This window comes from Lampetra planeri, chromosome 19 (genome assembly GCF_965212315.1).
Source record: "Lampetra planeri chromosome 19, kcLamPlan1.2.h2, whole genome shotgun sequence".
Classification (NCBI taxonomy): Eukaryota; Metazoa; Chordata; class Hyperoartia; order Petromyzontiformes; family Petromyzontidae; genus Lampetra; species Lampetra planeri.
Window position 1 is genome coordinate 7,682,379 of NC_136125.1, and position 17,574 is coordinate 7,699,952.

The 17,574-nt window shown below is 56.9% G+C and overlaps 1 protein-coding gene across 1 annotated transcript in view; it reads right to left on the reverse strand.

Annotated features, from left to right (window-relative positions):
* LOC144724035 (GRB2-associated-binding protein 1-like) overlaps window positions 1–17,574 on the reverse strand; it is a 108,907-nt gene that overhangs the window by 14,233 nt on the left and 77,100 nt on the right. The window contains 1 exon segment of the mRNA XM_078602860.1: window positions 2,998–3,292. Within this exon segment, the coding sequence (XP_078458986.1) occupies window positions 2,998–3,292 (295 nt within the window).

Consider the following 17,574-nt stretch of genomic DNA (forward strand, 5'->3'; position numbering starts at 1 on the left):
TGGTGGGTGCGAGTGGTGGGTTGCGAGTGGTGGGTGGGAGCGGTGGGTGGGTGTGGTGGGTGGGAGCGGTGGGTGGGAGGGAGCGGTGGGTGGGTTTTGAGAGCGACCGTGACCGCGATTCGATATCTGGCTGCCGGACAGGAGGGGAACTGCAAGGGGCTCCCAACGGCCGCCGCTTCCAGGAAAGCGGCGTCACGGCGTTTACAGAAACGCTCCCGGCACCCGTTCTAGGAAGGGTCCCACCCCCCCCCCGGAGCTGCAGAGGGGGGGGGGGGCGGTGGCCCAGGAGAATTGTGATGTGGTTGGAGACAGACGGTGGGCGGGGGGGAGGGGGTGATCAGAGAGAGGGAGGGCAGGGGGGGCTGGTAGGGTGAGGGAGGGGTGGTTTTTAAGGGGACGAGGTGCTGAAGAATTGGAACTGGACGTAGGGGTGATGCGGAGAGGGGTAGAGAGAGGGGGTGATCGATGTGTGGGGAGTCGGATGGTGGAGGAGGGCGGGGGGAGGGGTGTTGGACGGGTTGGGCTGAAGATATGGTGGGGTTCGATGGAAGGGTGTCGGGCTAAAGGAGAGTTGGGGGAAGGTGTGGAGGTGTGACGCGTGGAGGTGTGATGCTTGGAGGGTGCCAGAGTGGGAGGGGGATTGAATGGGTGGGGATTTGAAAGGGTGGGGCTGAAGGAGCGATGTGGATGAGAGTGGTGATTGTGGTTAGGGGCCTGGAGAGGTGATTGTAATTATCAGAGATGGGGTGGGTGGAAGGGTGGAGGGTAGAGTGGTAGAGGTGGTGGTGGTGGGCGCGGAAGTGCAGCAGTTTCCACATTGGGCCGGTCCTGGACCTTCCCTAACTCAACTCAGCCTCAAATGAGTACCTGATGCGGTGTGTAAACATCGCCCATCGCCACGTGTGCCGTGCCGGCCTTCATAGGTGCTCGCTAACAGCACTTGCCCCAACAGCCTGTTACGGCTATACGGATCTTTTGTCTTTCAGTGGGAGCGTGAAGTGTTGATGAAGCAGAGTGACCACGGAGGTGGTGAGGAGGGCGAGAAGGAGGAGCGTTGATTCGCGTTGCGGAAGGTTTCCTGGCCGAGGCGCCGCTGTCGGCTCGCCCCCCAGTCTCGCGGTGGAGCGAGGGGCGGAGGACGTCTCGTCTCCGAGCCTCGCGAGCCGAGGAGGCAGAGAAAAAACAGAAGTGGTGGAGCGCAGAAAATAAGAAACAAACACGCGCGCAGAGTAAGAGTCGACAGGGAGAGAGTGTGGAGAGAGATAGTGGAGAGTAGAGAGAGATGAGGTGGTGGGGGCATGAGAGAGAGTGGAAAGAGAGGGAGAGAGCGTAACCGCTTGTGCCCGCGTGTGTCCCGTGAACCCGTGCGACCCCGCGTGGAGTCGCCGCCACGCGTCTGTGCCCACGAGCGGAGCATGGGGCAGGGCACCACCAGCACCGCCACCACCACCACCACCGCCACCACCAACCACCACCAACAACCGTCAAGAGCACTGGCACCACGACGACCAGAGCCAACACCGTCGCTGCAGATGCTGCGGCAAGCGGCATCACCACCGTGAAAAACACCGGCACCACGAACAACGCCGCTACCAAACACCACCACCGCCAACAACAACAACAACACCAAGATAACCACAAGCAGCAGCGGCAGCAGCCAATGCGAGAAGCTGCAAACGACAGCGGAGCCGCGCGATCGCCGCTAGGTGGCGCACTTTGGCAATTCCCCAATCTTCTCCCCACGACGCAACGTGCCCCCCCCATCCCCCTAGAGAGAACAATGCACAGAGAAAAATGTGGATTTGTTACTTCCTGCGGTTCAATCAGGATTTGTATTCTTTTCATATAGTTGAATTGCAATGCTGGGCTAAAGATCGTGGGTAATGCCCGATACTAACCATCACTGTCACCAACACGACCGCGCCAAAACCATGACCACCAGAAAACAAAAAACAAAGATCCCCCGTATAGCCTGAACAGATTGTTGGGGCAAGTGCTGTTAGCGAGCACCTATGAAGGCCGGCACGGCACACGAGGGGGTGGTTGACCAGCACCACGCCCGGCCGCCTTTGCTTCCCCAGTGGCGATGTTTATACACCGCACCAGGTACTCAATTGAGGCTGAGTCGACTGTGAGGAGGCCCAGGTCTAATTCAGATAATCCTCAATGGCGTTGGCGGTGAGCGGGAATCGAACTGGGCGTTCATAGCACAACGCGCTAACTGCTACGCTACCCGCTCCCCACATCGCTGCCACCATGACACCACAGCTAACAGCAACAGCAAGGATCCCCCGTGGGGCCTTTAACAGACTGTCGGGGCAAGTGCTGTTAGCGAGTAGCACCCATGAAGGCCGGCACGGCACACGAAGGAAGGAGGGTAGAAACACGACCAGCACCACCATCACCACCACAAACGCCACCACCACCAGCCAGAGGTCGCAAACGGGCTTTGATTCCTTACCCGTACCCGGCCGTACCAGGGTCGCAAAAAGGTACCCGTACCCTGTACCCGTACCCGGCTGGGTACGGGTAGCCGGGTATCGGGTAGGGTACGGGTATCGGGTACCCGATTGCGACCTCTGGGATGAAGCCATGTTGCAGGCGCGGGTGGGTTGATTCTAGGAACTTGAATTGTGAGAAGAGACAAGACGTTGGGAAATGAGTGACAAACGGTGACTCACCAGTGACTCATGGCCTTCTCACTCATTGGTTGGGGCGAGTCACGTGCGGCTACCCGTACCCGGCCGCACCAGGGCCGCAAACGGGTACCGGTACCCATACCCAGCCGGGTACGGGTAGCTGGGTATCGGGTAGGGTACGGCTATCGGGTACCCGATTGCGACCTCTGCCACCAGCACCACCGCCAACACCACCGCCAACACCACCAGCACCACCACCACCACCGCCACCGCCATCGCAGCCACCGTCCCCACCGAGCGGTGCACGGAGGGGCGGCACGCGGCACGCGGCACGCGGCACGCGCTCTCTCTCTCTCACCGTCATCGTGCGGGTTGAAGCCACAGACGCTGCAGATGCACTGCACCCATCTGTTCATCTCCTCCTCGCTGTCGGCCACCAGGTAGAAGGTCCTGTCGAGCGTGCGCACGTCGAAGATGAAGGAGTGCAGGAACTCCTTGCGGTCGAAGCTGAGGCCGGCGTCCACCTGCTCGCACAGGTTGAGGTCGATGATGCGCAGCGGCTTGCGCGAGCCCTCGCTCTTGTAGTACTCGAGCACGTCCGGGTCGCCGCTCAGCCGCCCGCTGCGCAGCACGAACCACCGCTTCTTCCACGCCTGCTCGTCACGCGGGCAACAGCGACCATTATAAGACGGATGGTTGGATGGAGAGGTGCGTGGACAGATGAATGCAGAGATGGATGGATGGACGGATGAACAGATAGATGAATTGATAAAGAGATGGATAAACAGATGAACAGATTGATAGATGGATGGACGGGCGCACAATCATACAGATTGATGGACAGACATTTAGATGCACGGATCAAAAGATGGACTTACAAACAGATGGAATGGCGAAGAGATAGACAGGCACGAAATCACATGGACACACCGATGGACAGGCAGATGGATGGATGGTAAGATAGATGGGTAGGCAGATGACAGATAGCGAGACAGGCACACAGACAGATGAAATAAAGGATAGACAGATGACAGATGAACAGGCAAACAGATACTGTAGAATGTAGATGGATGGGGAGACACAATGAGATGGATAAACAGACGAACAAACAGACGCATGCATGCGTGAATGCATGCACCCACGCACAGCCAGAACATTTAGGAGTGGAAAAAATATTTTCGCAAATAAATAATAGAAACAAGACTTAAATTGGATGAGGCATCGGGCAATGATCGGCGGCGACAGGCAATGACGGTTGGGACGGGAGGGAGTGACGAGATGGAACTGACAGGACGCATGGGAGCGGAGTGGTGCGCGGCAGGGCCAGGCAGGCCAGACGGGACAAACGGGACATCCTGGGCGGACAGGACACGTGGAACACAGAGGACACGTTGTGTGGTGGGAACACTGGGGAAGTAAGAGAGACGGAGGGGTCAAGAGGTCACAAGTCTCAATCGCATCGCAAGCCGCTGTCGCTTCGTGCAAGCCCTGGGTGTCCGTCTGACACTGGCATCTCGCACCGCCAGTGTAGAATGAGTTCAATGTACGCAACGTACAGCATCTTCCATGATAGAGGTTTTTTTGGGTTAGATCGCGTAAATATATAAATGCGTCGTTAAAACCCGCCACCACCCGACACAGCCAACTAGTAAGGGTTGTCACGTAAACAGAACGTGGCCAGACAAGCTTTAGAATTGGCCACGTTCTGTTTACGTGACAACCCTTACTGGTTGGCTGTGTCGGGTGGTGGAGGGTTTTAACGACACATTTATATATTTACGCGATCTAACACAAAAAACCTCTATCATGGATGATATCGGTCGCGAAAGCCTCCTACGTGTTAAACGTACAACATTTTACTCCGCGCGAGAGAGAGGACCGCGCGAAACTATGGCGGTGGGTCCGAACCCCCACTTTCAAACGCTGCGTCCCAGCAGCGCGGGGTCAGTGTCCCCGCCACGGCCGTTACGAACCCCCCCCACGATGCAACGCCGTGGTGTATGTGGCATCCCCACACCCCCCTACATACCACACTGAACCACCCCCACCCTACCTCCCCCCAGTCCACAGCTGCCCCCCTACTCCCCCGTCGCCCCCCCTCCCTGCCCCCCGCTATGTGTAAGTGTAAATCTCGGCGGCGTGATGGTGTCGGTATAAATAGCCGCGCGACGCCGCCGCCACCGCCGTGGCGCATTCCCGCGCGCCGCACACAGCCATGACATTTGCGGAGAGACGCGAGGGTGGTTGGGGGTGTCGGGGCGAGGAGTTTGGGGGGCGGGGGGAGAGGAGGGGGGTGGCAAAGTGGTGGTGGTGGTGGTGCAGCGGTTAGCGCCACGCTGCGCTACGAACCCGGAGACCCGAGTTCGATTCCCGCTCACGGCCAACACCCAGTGACGATTGTTCGAACCGGTCCTGGGCCTCCCCTAGGTCGACTCGGCCTCAAGTGAGTACCTGGTGCGGCGTGTAAACATCGCGTGGCCAACTCCTTTGAGCCCAAAGTCCCACCAGCACGAAGCGCCGGTCGCTGGATGTTGCCGCGTAGAACTTTTAACCACGCCATTTTTCAAGGAGACGATTTGCCGATTATGAATTGTGGGTAAACCGACGCAGGATTCTTAAAACGCGCCTGGGATCGCTCTCAAACACGCATCGGTACCCCCCCCCCCCTCGTCCCAGCAGGTCTCGAGGTCCAGCGACACAGTCGTTGAGTTGCCAACACTGGCCTGGGACAACAACAACAACCGCCGGCCGTTGAGTGGCCCTCCAACCCGCGGCGGCGTTGGAGGTCGCCACCATCCCCTGCCTTGCCGGGGGTACGACGGGCAGTACGGCAAGCGGGTCGATTTCCATCCGTAGTCAATCTGTACGGAGACGAAAGTGCTGCCCCCGTCCGCACTCCGGTTACCGCCCACGCGTGCGAACAGAGTTGACCAACGATTCCAATATGGGAACGCAGAGTTTGGGCCATTTGTTGGCACCGGTTCCGGCTGCCTTCCCCAATGCTCCGTGGGGCCTCCTGCGCCTCCGAATTGCGCCCCCTCTCCCCCGCCGCCGCCGCCGTCGACAGCGGACGAAACACTGCGCTGGTTACAAAGCAGGCCTCGGAATAAGACGCCCAACAATGAACAAACGGATTCCCGGGGCCTGACCCGAGGAGAGAAAGGGGAACCTGGGAAAGGGGACCACAAGGGAGAATCGGGGTTCCGTCTCGCAAGAGGGCCTTGCGGACTCCCACACCGCACCCCACGCCCCCCCCCCTCCCGTGCCACCCCCCCCCCCGTGCCCATGTCTCACCCCCAACACCGCAGCTGTCACGCAAATGCCACCCGCTTGTCCCACAGCATCGTGGAGACAGACATCTCAAGCTGCGAGCTCTCAAATAAATAATGAAGCAAGTAACAATGCGGTGCACTGTGTGCCGACGAACAGGGCTCGGTCAACGCCGCGCGTGTACAGTACGTGGACACGTGCAGCCCCCCTTTCGGCAAATCCGCTGCTGGATGAGGAGCCTCGATCCCCAATGCCGCGCGGCCAGTCGCTGGGGGGTTAATTTTGCGTCTTCGCCACGCTGGTCACTGCGGGTTGGTGGCGAGGACATTGCAAAAGTGTGTCATTTGGCTCCACCGTCCACTGTTGCCCACCGCGTAGCTCCGAGGCCTATAACACTTGTTATGCATGGTGGCCGCCCACCCAAGCGCTACCCAGGCTCACAGAGCTTGGGCTCATGGAGTGACGTGAGCGGGCAGCACCGCGACATCGATACAATCATCGCCATCGTCGTCGTCATCATCATCGATCTCAAAAACACGCGACACGTACCACGCTCCAGAGGCTTAGACGCCGACTCACATGGGAGTGGGGTCGCGGTTATGATTGATTTGGGATTGAGACTCAGACTCGAGTGGGATTGAGACGAGGGTGGGATGCAGTGAGAGTGAACCGTTGAGGCCGCCACCTGTCAGGGCCTTCTCTGAACTCCGCGCAGCTGGGATAAAAATATCACAAGGCCCACGTCATTGCGTGCAGTTGTGGGGGGCAGGTGTAACGAGTGGGGGGTGGGTGGGTTGGTGTGAGTTGGTGGAGGGGGAGGAGGGGTTAAATCAGCACGTTACTAAACGTCACAATGCCCCCCATGACGCGGGGCTAACAGGTGCTACAGGCAGCTGCGTGGCGACCACTGCCGGCAGAGGGCAGCGGCAGCCGCGTGCATCGTTGTACTGCACTCCGACGCTACCACATTCATGCTTCCCCCATCCCCGCTCCCCCACCTTCACCAACCCGCACTGAGCAGATCTGGCGAAGTATGGTCAAGTCACTGGCGCGACCCGCACGGCGTGGGGGTGTGGGGGAGGGGAGGCCATCCATCCAGCAGTGGAGATGCCATCGACAATAGCGGCCGCTGTGGTGGCAGCAGCGGACGAAGCAGCGCGGCGCGCCACCCATCACTGCCGCCTCTCTCTCTCTCGCCTTGTGTCACTCAACGCAAAACATCGAAACGGCTTCACCACCACCACCACCACTCCTCTCACCACCACCGCCCCTCTCACCACCACCACTGCCGTACCTCACCACCACCACCCACTCCTCTCACCACCACCACCACCACCACCACGCACCTCACCGCCCCCCTCACCACCACCACCCCTCTCACCACCACCACCACCACCCCTCTCACCACCACCACCACCCCTCTCACCACCACCACCCACCCCTCTCATCACCACGCACCTCACCACCACCCACCTCACCACCACCACCCACCTCACCACCACGCACCTCACCACCACCACCACCACCCGCCTCTCCACCATCCACCCCTCTCACCACCACCCACCTCACCACCACCACCCACCTCACCACCACCACCCACCTCACCACCACGCACCTCACCACCACCACCACCCGCCTCTCCACCATCCACCCCTCTCACCACCACCCACCTCACCACCACCACCCACCTCACCACCACCACCCGCCTCACCACCGCCGCCGCCGCCCCTACCTGCCCGCTGACTCACCTAGGCGCGAAAGTAACTTGCACAACAAGCGCAGCACGGGTGATGATAACGACGACGATGACACCGACGCCCACACTCCCACGCAGATGTTTGTGTGCGCGCGTTGTCTCGTGTTCAGGGCTCGCTTGTTATTGTTCGGGGGGGGGGGGGGGGGGTCGCACCGCGCCTGTGCCGGGGGACGACTCGGCCCAATTTCGCCGTCACAAAAACGAGAGCCTGACGGCGGCGGTCACGGGCCTGGTGAGCCCGTAACAAGGTAAAGGTGCAGCCCCTGCGATTGCTCGTCTGCGCCACCGCCGGCGGAATGGCCTCCGCTCAGAGGGTGGCCCAAGTGCCTCTGCCAATAGAGCATTTGGCCTACTCCTCCGCACCATGGCAATACTTCCTGCAAGACGTGGGCACATGTAACCGTGGGGTTATGCGCGAGCACGTGGCAATAAAAAGTGGTTAGGGGCATCAGCCAGAATCGCAGAGATGTGAGGTTTGAGGGGGTGCCACGGTGGCTAGGAGATGTTCAGTACCTCGCCTGGTATACAGGAGGTCGTGGATTCGATCCCGACCCTGACGCCGATATATTTGGAGTCTGCGTGTTCAACCCGTGGTCGCGTGGATTTTTCTTCAAGTCCTCCAGTTTTTCCCCTCCGCATTTAGAAACGTGCATTTAGAGAATTTGGCTGTTATAAATTTCCACATCATAAGCCATTTCGTTGAGCTATCATCTGTGACCAAGTCGCTTCTAAACAAAAGGGCTACGTAGCTGAGTGGGCCTTACCTGATATAATAAAAAATAGTTTAGTTTGAATCTGGGTTTCGGTTGCCTCTGCTTCAACTGCGATTCCATGTACTGTATAGCAAGTTGATCGTGTCGGCCAGGTCATCAATGATTTACATCGAGACCCATAGACTTACACTGCGATTGACCGACTCAGGTCGAGATCCATAGACGCACAGAAAGAGCATTGGCTCACAGAGGGCCAGACTCGCAGAGCAAGAGTAGACTCACATGAAGAGCCATGGATTGAGTTGGGACTCAATTTGATTCTCAGGTGTTGCAATTTTCAATTCAACCACCAATGACTGCACAAATAAATCACCACCTTAAATTTGGTATTTCATTCAAACTTGGCAAAATTCCAGCTGTGAGAATTAAAATTGTCAATTAAATCGTCGAACAACCACCATTATTCGATATCGCGATGCTCGGGGAAAGTGCACCCCCTGAAGTGGTTCCGTGATTCCCACTTCCACGTTCTTTACCACAGGGGTTGACGCACCGCCCTCGCGGATGGATGTCCCCGTCTCGTGACGAGACGCCAATAACAAGCGGGGTAAAGGAGGGGAAAATATTTCATGAAGGGACAGAAATAATCCTCTCGGGCTGGGCGGAGGTCAGAATCACTCGACTCGCAATCGAAAGGTCAAGAATTCTAAGATCCTGTTTGCGTGTCGATCCCTCTGAGTCGGTTCGGAGTCAAACAAAAAGCACCACTTTGTGGCAAGTCACCCGAGAAAGCACGTGTCCGCAAAGCACGTGTTCGCGAAGCACACCGCATGCTGTGTGGATAAGAATCAACCATTTTCCGTGCATGCAAACATCACGCAAATATAACATTTCGGTTACGAGTGGCTGCAAACGATACGGAGCCACTGAGGTGGGACTGACAGCGCAAGGGTTCTTGCTAGGGTTTTGGGTTTTGGCCGAGGAAGGGATTCTGGGTTAGGGATAGGATTAGAAAGAGAGCTAGGGTTTGGATCAAGGCTACGACTATGGCTAGAATAGGACTAAGGCAAAAGATAGGGCTGGGGTTGGTAAAAGGTTTAGAGCAAGGGATAGCGTTATAGTCAGGGTAATGGTCAGAGCTATAGCTGGGGCTAGGGTTATGTTTAGGAATAGGATACAAGCCAGAGTTATGGAGAGGGTTAGTTACTAGGACTTCGGTTAGGACTAGTATTCGGGATTTATGTACATGTTGAATTTCTTTCGCACCGTACGTAGCCGACCGTGCTAATCGGAGGTGCGGGGAAGGACAACAAACTAACACACAAAGAGTAGTTCTAAAGAAGTGAGTTTTCAATCGAGATGATGATTTAAAATTGAAAAGCTCCCAGTGGCTTCCTAATATCGGAAGGAAGAACGTTCCAGACGGCCGCAGAAGCGCATCTGAAAGCACGCGACGCGGTGACCGCCTTTGTTCGATAGCCAGCCAAAAGCCGCTGCGAGGATGACCGCAGTTCGTGTGATGGTTCATGCTCCTTGAGGAGGATAGGGTTAAGGCGAGGGTTAGGGCTAGAGTTTAGTCCGTGGCCAGAGTTTGAGTGAAGGCGAAGGGCTCCGATTGGAGCTGGGTTTTTCGGGCCAGCCCCTAATGCGCTTGTGCTGGGACTCGCGTCTGAGGGGGGGGTGGGGGGGGACTGGTGCTGGGTTTTGGGGGGGTGGCCGTGGCTTCACCCTCGCACGCCATTCGCCGGACCGGCACAACGGCGAGCCGTGCGACGAGGGAAAAGGCCGGAGCCCTACGGGCCGGGCCCTCGCGTCACACGTTCCGTCGCGGCGGCACAAAGGGGCCCCTTTCTCAACGGCCAGGCGCTTTCAAGTTCGTCCTCGCTCGGTGGCGCCGAATCGGCGCGTCCAAACGTCTTGAGTTAAAAAGTCGCAGCCCCGGGGTTTCCGGGGAGAGGGTGGAGGGGGTGAGGAGATTGGGATGGGGGGGCTGCATGTGGTGCGGGGGAGTGCGGGTGGGGGAGCCAGGGAGGAGAAGGGGGGGGGAGGGAAGGGGGATGCTGACTCTGCTGAGTTTGACCCCAGTGGCTGCGCACGCTGCCTTGGCTGCAGATTTTCCCATCGGACGGGGAGCGGTTCGGAGCGCCGACGTCCTTGGAGGCAGCGGCATCGCGACCCGGAGTGTTCAGGCCGTGCAACTGCACCAGGGCCCATGGGCCAGAGGGGCCCAGGCACCCGGCAACAACCTTAATTAATTCCTTGCACCAAGGCCCACGCCGACCACGCTACACCAGCGGGAAGGAGAAGCGAGCAAAGCTCCATCCCTCCGTTCGTCATCGGCAGAAGGCCGCGACGCGGTCCGTCCCGTCCGCTCGCCAATACATGATTCTACGAGTCACGCGCATTGCGATTGGTCAACGGGAACCCTGCAGCAAAATGTAGATTCTACCACACAGGCAAAGAGCTCGACTCCTTAGGCACCTTCAGAGGTCAATATGGCTCGTTGTGAACGCCCGAGACGCGGGGCAGCCGGCGGCGTCGAGAGCGACGTGGCCTGCGGGGAAACCCGCCGGGGATTTCTTTGTCACAAAAAAGTCCTCGCAGCCCCAGGGACTCTCTCCGTGTTGTCCGTTTGCGCTGGCGGTGCTCACGCTGTGAAAGCAACACAAGGGGAGCTTCTCTCCGCCTTCCCGTAATGTCCCTGTTGTTGCGGTGGAACGCCCCGTTACGCGGCGGTCCACAATAAATGTTTCATTCTCAGAGCTGGCAAAGTTCCCGCAGTGGCGGCGGCCTGGGGGGGGGGATCCAATAATTTGCGGACGCTGGATTGTGACCCGTGACTTACCGGATCGAGGGGATTGATCTCGGGATTTAACGAGCGTTGGATGATTAAACTAAAAACGTGCCAGCAAGGAGTGACGTAACGAGTGATTCACCACCGATAACTAGCGATTTGCAAGTGCCAATAAATGTCACCAGCAATGTGCCAGTGACAGGTGACACAGCTAGCGATCGGAGCCGCATCGGGTGACACGAGCGGGCGACGCTGCTGCTGACTCTGGTCGCCCGCCCAGTGGTGCCAGCGTCTCGGGGCATCATCACCAACACCCCCACCGCCTGCCTACCACGCTCTGATCGCTCCGCGGATTTCTTTTTATTTTTAGCGGTAGCCGGAGAGTGTCCCATTACCGAGCCCTCCTCCATCTCCTCCTCCTCCGCAGCACAACACGACGCACTGTACATCTATCTTATCCCTCCCCATTGCATCTCCCTGCCGACGTCTCTCTCGCCCTCCCGACTCGTGTTATCTCCCACTATCCCGCCCAACATCTCTCTCCCTCCAGAAATATCGTATATGCCTCTCGCTCGGCCGACATCTCCGCGCTGATGCAACGTATCTCCCTCCCGATACGCTGTATCTCCCCCCTCATTCCTTCCCGACATCTCCCTCCCTCACCGTTGCACATCCTTGCCGACCTCTCCCTTCCACCAATTTGTATCTCCCTCCCCCTCTCCTGACACATTGTACTCGATTTCTTGTAAGAGACGCAGCCCACCATGGCTTGTGAAACTGTGCGCGTTTCGCCGCTTCTGTCTGGATTATCCGAGCTCTGTTTTCTCCAGACGCGTCTTCCCCCCCCCCCTGCCCCCGGTTCCCTTCCACGTACACAGCAATGTGCGAGGACTTCACCAAGCCAGGAAAGCCTCTACGACCCTCCAAGGGCGATCGTTGTGAAACGCGATCTCCATCCAACGGTGGCTACGAGATGTTAACTCCCTCGCCTGGTACACAGAAGGTCGTGGGTTCGATCACGGCCCTGACGCCTGCTGCCGTATATTTGGAATGTGCATGCTCTCTCTCTCTCATCATCACGGTGACTAGGAGATGTTAACTCCCTCGCCTGGTATACAGGAGGTCGTGGGTTCGAACCTGACCCTGACCACTGTAAATTTGGAGTTTGTGTGTTCTCCCTGTGGTCGCGTGGATTTTTCTCTGGGCCCTCCGGTTTTTCCCTCCACATTTAGAATCAACATCACGCGTTTAGAGTATTTGGCTGCTATAAATTTCCACGTGATAAGGCAATTCGTTGAGCTATCATTTGTGGCCAGGTCGCTTCTGAAAAAGAGCTACAATATAGCTGAGTGGGCCTTACCTGGGTAAAAACTGACGCCTGCTGCTGTAGATTTGGAGTTTGCGTGGCTCTCTCTCTCCCCGTGGTGGTGTGGATTTTTCTCTGGGTCCTCCTGTTTTTTTCCCATCCACATTTAGAATCAACGTGCGTTTAGAGTGCATGGCTGCTATGAATGTCCACGTGAAAAACCACTTCGTTGGCCCCATCGTTTGCTGCCTTCCCCCCCAACCCATCCGCGCTGCTCACTCCCTGCCTCTGCTCAAGTCCAGGCTCAAGGCCCTTTATTTTTCTTTACCTCTGCTTATGACTCAAATTGGCCGGAATGCGTCAGATCTCATCAAAGTTTGTTGCGGCTAAGCAGGGTTGAGCCTGGGTAGTGTGGAGCCCAGTAAACGAGCAACGTTGGACCAAAGTTGGCCCAAACATTGCAATGTTTACTGGGTGGATGGGCGACCACCCTGCATCAAAGGCAGGTGGCAGTAGGCGTCGTGGGCAGTCGTAATTAAATCCCGAAGCAAAATTAATGACAAACCCAGGCTGTGGAGCATGCCCAAGCCACGTCCCACACCCACAGCCCAGCCAGGGTGCCATCAGCAAAGTTTAAAATTAATTATTTTTCGTTTTGATCCTCTCCGCACCTCCCAGCCCACGCTCTATATTTAGGGCGCCTGAGTGGGTGTCCCACACAGAGCTCGGGCCCAGCGGCACACCGTGGAGGCAGGCCGCAACCACGCGTCAAAGTCAACACGAGCCTGAACCCTCACGCAGGCCACAACCCCGACTCGAACACAGGTCACAGCCACAACACTCACACAGCTACAGCACTAACACAGGTCACAGCCACAACACTCACACAGCTACAGCACTAACACAGCTACAGCACTAACACAGCTACAGCTACAGAACTAACACAGGTCACAGCCACAACACTCACACAGCTACAGCACTAACACAGGTCACAGCTACAACACTCACACAGCTACAGCTACAGCACTAACACAGCTACAGCTACAACACTCACACAGCTACAGCACTAACACAGGTCCCAGCCACAACACTCACACAGCTAGATCACTAACACAGCTACAGCTACAACACTAACACAGGCCAGAGCTCCAAGCCCTAACGCGAACATTATCCATGGCCCACAACCTCAACTTTGTAAAATCCCAAGCCATAAAACGACCTCTAATCATGGCGATGAGTCTCTGGCCCACCAACACTAACATTAACCGGAGCTCTAAACATGACCTTAGAGCCCTAACATCAACTGTAACCCTGACACTAGCCATGGTGATTGGTCCAAACAACACCTGCCCTAATTTAAGACGTGTACTCACACAATAAACATGAAGCATAACCTCGCCACTTAGCCGAACGTACGTGCGGCGCTTTTGTCAATCCACTGTTGGATGAGGGCTGGATGACACTGAACATTCGCCTCTAATCAATCCATAACCTTAACCCTGTGAGCACAAAAGTGTCCAAGCAGCAGCAGTGAGTGTGGACTTCAGGGTGGGATGGAACACCAAAGTGTCGTAGCGATTGGGTCACTCGCCCGACTCCGAGTTCAATTTCCGGCCACGGCCAACGAGCGGTGACGAATATCCGAACGGGTTCAGGGCCTCCCTGAGGTCGACTTTGCGTACAAATGAGTACTTGGTGAGGTGTTGGCGAAAGAAGAAACAAAAACCCCATCAGCAACTGAGGAGTCGGGCGTGACGATGGCCTCGTGGTGTGCCCAGTGCCAGCTTAGCAGCACTTTGCCCCAACGGGTCTGTGCGAGGCTATATGGGGGATCTTTGTCTCTGTTGGGGCTGGGTCGAAGCCGTTTGGTTTTTTGTTGTCTTCGTTGTTTTTCTCCTCGCGGCTCTTTAATTATTCACGCAGGGAGTGAGCGGCGGGGGGGGGTGTTAAACGCCCTGCGCCCGCGCTCACAGCGCTGTCAAAATAATAATAATAATGAAAACAATAATAATAATAAAAACAACAACAATAATAATAAAATAACAACAATCATGAAATCATAATAATAAAAATAATGCAAATAAAAACAATAATAATACAAATAATAAAAACAACTGCCCGGGAAGACTGGGTGATAAAGGTGCTGGCGTGGCAACTGGACACTGAAGGGCGTGGCAGGTGGACAAGGGAGGAGTGGCAGGTGGACAAGGGAGGGGGTGGCAGGTGGACAAGGGGGGGGGTGGCAGGTGGACAAGGGAGGGGGTGGCAGGTGGACAATGAAGGGCGTGGCAGGTGGACAAGGGAGGGGGTGGTAGGTGGACAAGGGGGGGGGTGGCAGGTGGACAAGGGGGGGGGTGGCAGGTGGACAAGGGGGGGGGGTGGCAGGTGGACAAGGGGGGGGGGTGGCAGGTGGACAAGGGGGGGGGTGGCAAGTGGACAAGGGGGGGGGGTGGCAGGTGGACAAGGGGGGGGGTGGCAGGTGGACAAGGGGGGGGGGGTGGCAGGTGGACAAGGGAGGGGGGGTGGCAGGTGGACAAGGGGGGGGTGGCAGGTGGACAAGGGAGGAGGGTGGCAGGTTGACAAGGGGGGGGGGGGTGGCAGGTGGACAAGGCAGACGGTGGGTGGATGTTGTGGGTGAGGTTACGGAGGAGACAAGACGTGATGGCAGGTGATAACAGCTGAGAGGTATGAGAGATGATAGGTGATGATGATGGGGGAGGTATGAGATCATCAGGTAAAGGGCAAAGATGCTAGGAAAGAGCAGGAGATGCTAGGCAACATTAGGTGAAGGTGTGAGTTGGCATGCGGAGGTCATGGCGAACAGGTGGAGGTTGTGTATGCCAGGTGAAGGTCGGAGATCATAGGTGAAGGTAAGATAATGGTCGGAGGTTACAGGTAGGGGAATGGTATATTCGGTGTAGAAGGCGTTTAGATGCTCGCTAGGCAACGATGAGCAGAGGGACGATATCGCTTAAGGTATTTTGGTGGTGGGAGGGGGACGATCGGGTGGGTGTTGGCAATAGATGAAGGTATTCGGTGGGAGGGAGGGAGGGACTGTGTAGTAGGTGGAAGGTGAAGCTACGGCCGTGTCGTCACAATCGCATTCTCCGTGATCGCGTGGCTCGGCACAGGAAAAACTCGTTTGTGATGTCGCCCAGAATTGGGGGAAACGCAGAGCCAGCTGAAATGGGACACAAAAAACAACGAATTCTCCTACGCGGCGCACACGCCTACACACACACGCGCAGGCAGGCAGGCATGTGAACGTACACGCATTCAAGTATGTAAACACCCACAACCACACAAGACAAAGATCCCCACGCCCCCGTAGAGGCTTAACAGACTGTTGGGGCAAGTGCTGTTAACGAGCGTATATGAAGGCCGGCACGGCACATGAGGGTATGGGTGGAAAAAAAACACGCCCGGCCGCCTTTGTCTCCCTTAGTGGCGATGTTTCAAGTAGCTTTGACACAGGCGTACATCTACACACAACTACACCCACACACAACTGGTACACATACACCCAACTCACGCATGTGCGTGTACATGCTCTTAACTCGCTTGAACACACACACACACACGTGTCTAAATGTATGAACACAATTGTACCCCTTACAAGGATCTGTCTGCCTTTGTAATCCCCCAGTGCTAATGAGTTCGCACCGCACCAAGTATTCATTTGTAAGGATGAATCGACGTATTTCTGATAATCGCTACTCGCGATGGGCGAGGGCTTCGAACTCCGACCGTCACGGTTGTGTTTTTCTTCATTTAAACGCAGTGCGCCGACCACTGCGCCACCGCTCCCCACACACAAACACCCACACAATCTATGAAGCGTAATACACCAAGACAAAGATGAACCATGTCGCTTGTGACATTCGTTTCTCGGGGCAATCAATGGCTGTTAGCGAGGACCTATTGAGGCCGGAGTGAGCGTGTCGAGATCCACGCCCGGTCGTCTTTGTCTCTCCAATGACCGACGTTTAAACACCGCACCGAGTGCAGGATCTGTGTTCAGATATTCGCCACTGTTTGGTTGGTCGTGAGCGGGCATGGAACTCGTGTGGGCCGGGGTTCGTAGCGCAGTGCGCTAACCATTGCGCCACCGCTCCACGCGTACACATTCTAATTACGCACGCGCGCACACACACAACACACACGTACGTTGTAATAACAATGACACACTCGCACACTCGCACACTCGCACACTCGCACACTCGCACACTCGCACACTCGCACACTCGCACACTCGCACACTCGCACACTCGCACACTCGCACACTCGCACACTCGCACACTCGCACACTCGCACACTCGCACACTCGCACACTCGCACACTCGCACACTCGCACACTCGCACACTCGCACACTCGCACACTCGCACACTCGCACACTCGCACACTCGCACACTCGCACACTCGCACACTCGCACACTCGCACACTCGCACACTCGCACACTCGCACACTCGCACACTCGCACACTCGCACACTCGCACACTCGCACACTCGCACACTCGCACACTCGCACACTCGCACACTCGCACACTCGCACACTCGCACACTCGCACACTCGCACACTCGCACACTCGCACACTCGCACACTCGCACACTCGCACACTCGCACACACGCACACACGCATACACCCACGGACATTCAGGCAGGCACGCACGCACGCACGCCCGCCCTGCTCTTTGTAAATCGTCCACAGCGTGGCCACTCCGCCTTGCTGTGCTGCATTTTTTTGAGACATCAAAAAAGATCGAGCCGACGGTGGAGTGTTTACGCAAAGCAGCAGGGCAATAACAAAGACAAAGCTCCCCCGTATAGTCTGAACAGACTATTTTGGGGCAAGTGCTGTGAGCGAGCACCACGCCCGGCTGCCTTTGACTCCCGAGTGACCATGTTACTTTTTTTACACATTGCGCCAGGTGCTCATTTGAGGCTCAGTCGACCTAGGGCAGGCCGGGGACCGGTTCAGATAATCGTCACCGGGAATTGAACTCGGGTGGCCAGCTTCGGAGCGCGACGCCCTAACCGCTGCACCACCGCTCCCGCACACCCACACACAGCCACAATTGCCGATATTTATTCAC